We start from the raw sequence: 1,648 nt of genomic DNA on the forward strand, positions 1-1,648 counted from the left end.
ATCAGTCTATTGTCAAAAATAGGAAGACAAACTCAATCACCAACATGGTAAACGAAGATGATATTTTGGTTGAATCTAAAGAAAAAAATTGTAGATATCCTAATCTATAAAAAAATTGATCCAAAAGATATCCAATATTATAGATCAATCAAACTCTACAATACTATTACAAAAACTTGTCTAAATCATTAGTCAATAGACATCAACCTCACTTAGAAAAGATGATAACTCCAAAGCATAAAGGATTTATGAAGGAAAAACCCTTCGTGTCAAATTCAACAAAATTATTTTGAAAGAATCCTTGTCTTCCTCTTTTGATCAAACTAACTGAATCCTCAACATAGAATAGGATTATTGAAAAATTCCTTTAAAAAAGGGCCATATGAAAAGGAAAGTTATTAAGTCATGCTAATAAATCCTCCTTATCAAGTCTTGCCTTTAGAGAATCGATGCCTAATACCCATCACTTTTGAAAACCCTTTCCATTCAAGATTAAAAAAATAAAACAAATCTAAACAAAATTACGGATGGAAACTAAAGAAAAATACGAGTGGTTGGTTGCAAGGAAAAATGAGGACAATTGTATAATAGCAATTAACTCTTGAGAGAATGAATATGATATTTAATATTCACAATAAAACATAATAATATATTTTTTATTCAACACTAAATAAAACAACACACTTGTCCGAGCAATTGCTTTGTTAATTAATTTCTCATATAAAAAGTATTCTACCATAGTCAAAAGCAATTGTTTTGCTAATTCCTTTCCATTTCTCAAAAGCACTTGTATTTTTGTGCATAACTAAAACCTATGGTATCTATGAAAGAGTCGAACAATGGAAATCCATTATGCAGGAAAGTCTTGTGACAATCACAAGCATTTTTATTCAAAGCAAAACTGACAAATTGAGGAAGCAGACATAATTGAGGCTCTGAGATTGTTCTAACACCCCACGAACTTGTAGGTAGTAAACATATGACCGTAATGCTTTCCTTTCCCATCCTTATCAATGGCATTAAAAGCATCAGTTTCTAAAACCAGTCCTCCATTTTTGCACTCGTCCACAATTCGTACGATCACATTTTGATCCGTCGAATCATTTGTCACCTGTAACAATTCAAATGATTAGGCAATAAGCATAATATATATAAGCTAACAAATTCTAAATATATATGATGCAGTTTACTTGGATGCAGGTGCCGCAGAGGGAAAGTTCCATGGGCTGGCCGGCTTGGTCACAATACGCAGTCCAAAGGTATTCACTGCGAAACTCTAATGTCTGATTAGAGTCAATTGTAGCGCAAAATAGGCCATCAAGGTCGTAATTACGACCAGCAGAATCATACGGAGTGGACGTGGTCAATGTCTCGCCATTAACACACAGTATGGAAGCCAAAAAGAAGCATAGAGCAATCCACATCACAACCTTGGAAGCCATGACTATATTCTCAACCCAACAATAATAATATGAACTGATTGTTGTGTTAAGGAAGGCGATATTGTTCTAAGAATGACTCCTAGCATTTATAGCGTTAGCATCAGGTTTATTTCCATTTTTTTATCACGGTGGCCGTGCAGCCCTTGGTTTATTTCTTCTATGGAGCCGGCTGCGAGACAAATAGGACCAAGGATTAATTTAAATTT

The 1,648-nt window shown here is 34.0% G+C and overlaps 1 protein-coding gene across 1 annotated transcript; it reads right to left on the reverse strand.

Moving 5' to 3' along the window:
• Positions 1-946: 946 nt before the first annotated feature.
• Positions 947-1,442, reverse strand: LOC131048745 (pathogenesis-related protein PR-4-like). Its single transcript, XM_057982807.2, has 2 exons — positions 1,191-1,442; positions 947-1,111 (listed from the first exon to the last, which is right to left on the reverse strand). Exons 1-2 carry the CDS (start codon positions 1,440-1,442, stop codon positions 947-949), a joined length of 417 nt encoding a protein of 138 aa, XP_057838790.1.
• Between the last annotated feature and the right edge of the window lie 206 nt (positions 1,443-1,648).

The sequence above is a fragment of the Cryptomeria japonica genome, unplaced genomic scaffold (assembly GCF_030272615.1).
Source record: "Cryptomeria japonica unplaced genomic scaffold, Sugi_1.0 HiC_scaffold_610, whole genome shotgun sequence".
Taxonomy (NCBI): domain Eukaryota; kingdom Viridiplantae; phylum Streptophyta; class Pinopsida; order Cupressales; family Cupressaceae; genus Cryptomeria; species Cryptomeria japonica.

Bases quoted from the DNA above. Each gene is read 5' to 3' on its own strand.
- LOC131048745 (XM_057982807.2), bottom strand. From the start codon at position 1,442: ATGGCTTCCAAGGTTGTGATGTGGATTGCTCTATGCTTCTTTTTGGCT. The intron at 1,112-1,190 runs GTAAACTGCATC...GAATTGTTACAG, and splicing joins TCTGCGGCACCTGCATCCAA to GTGACAAATGATTCGACGGA.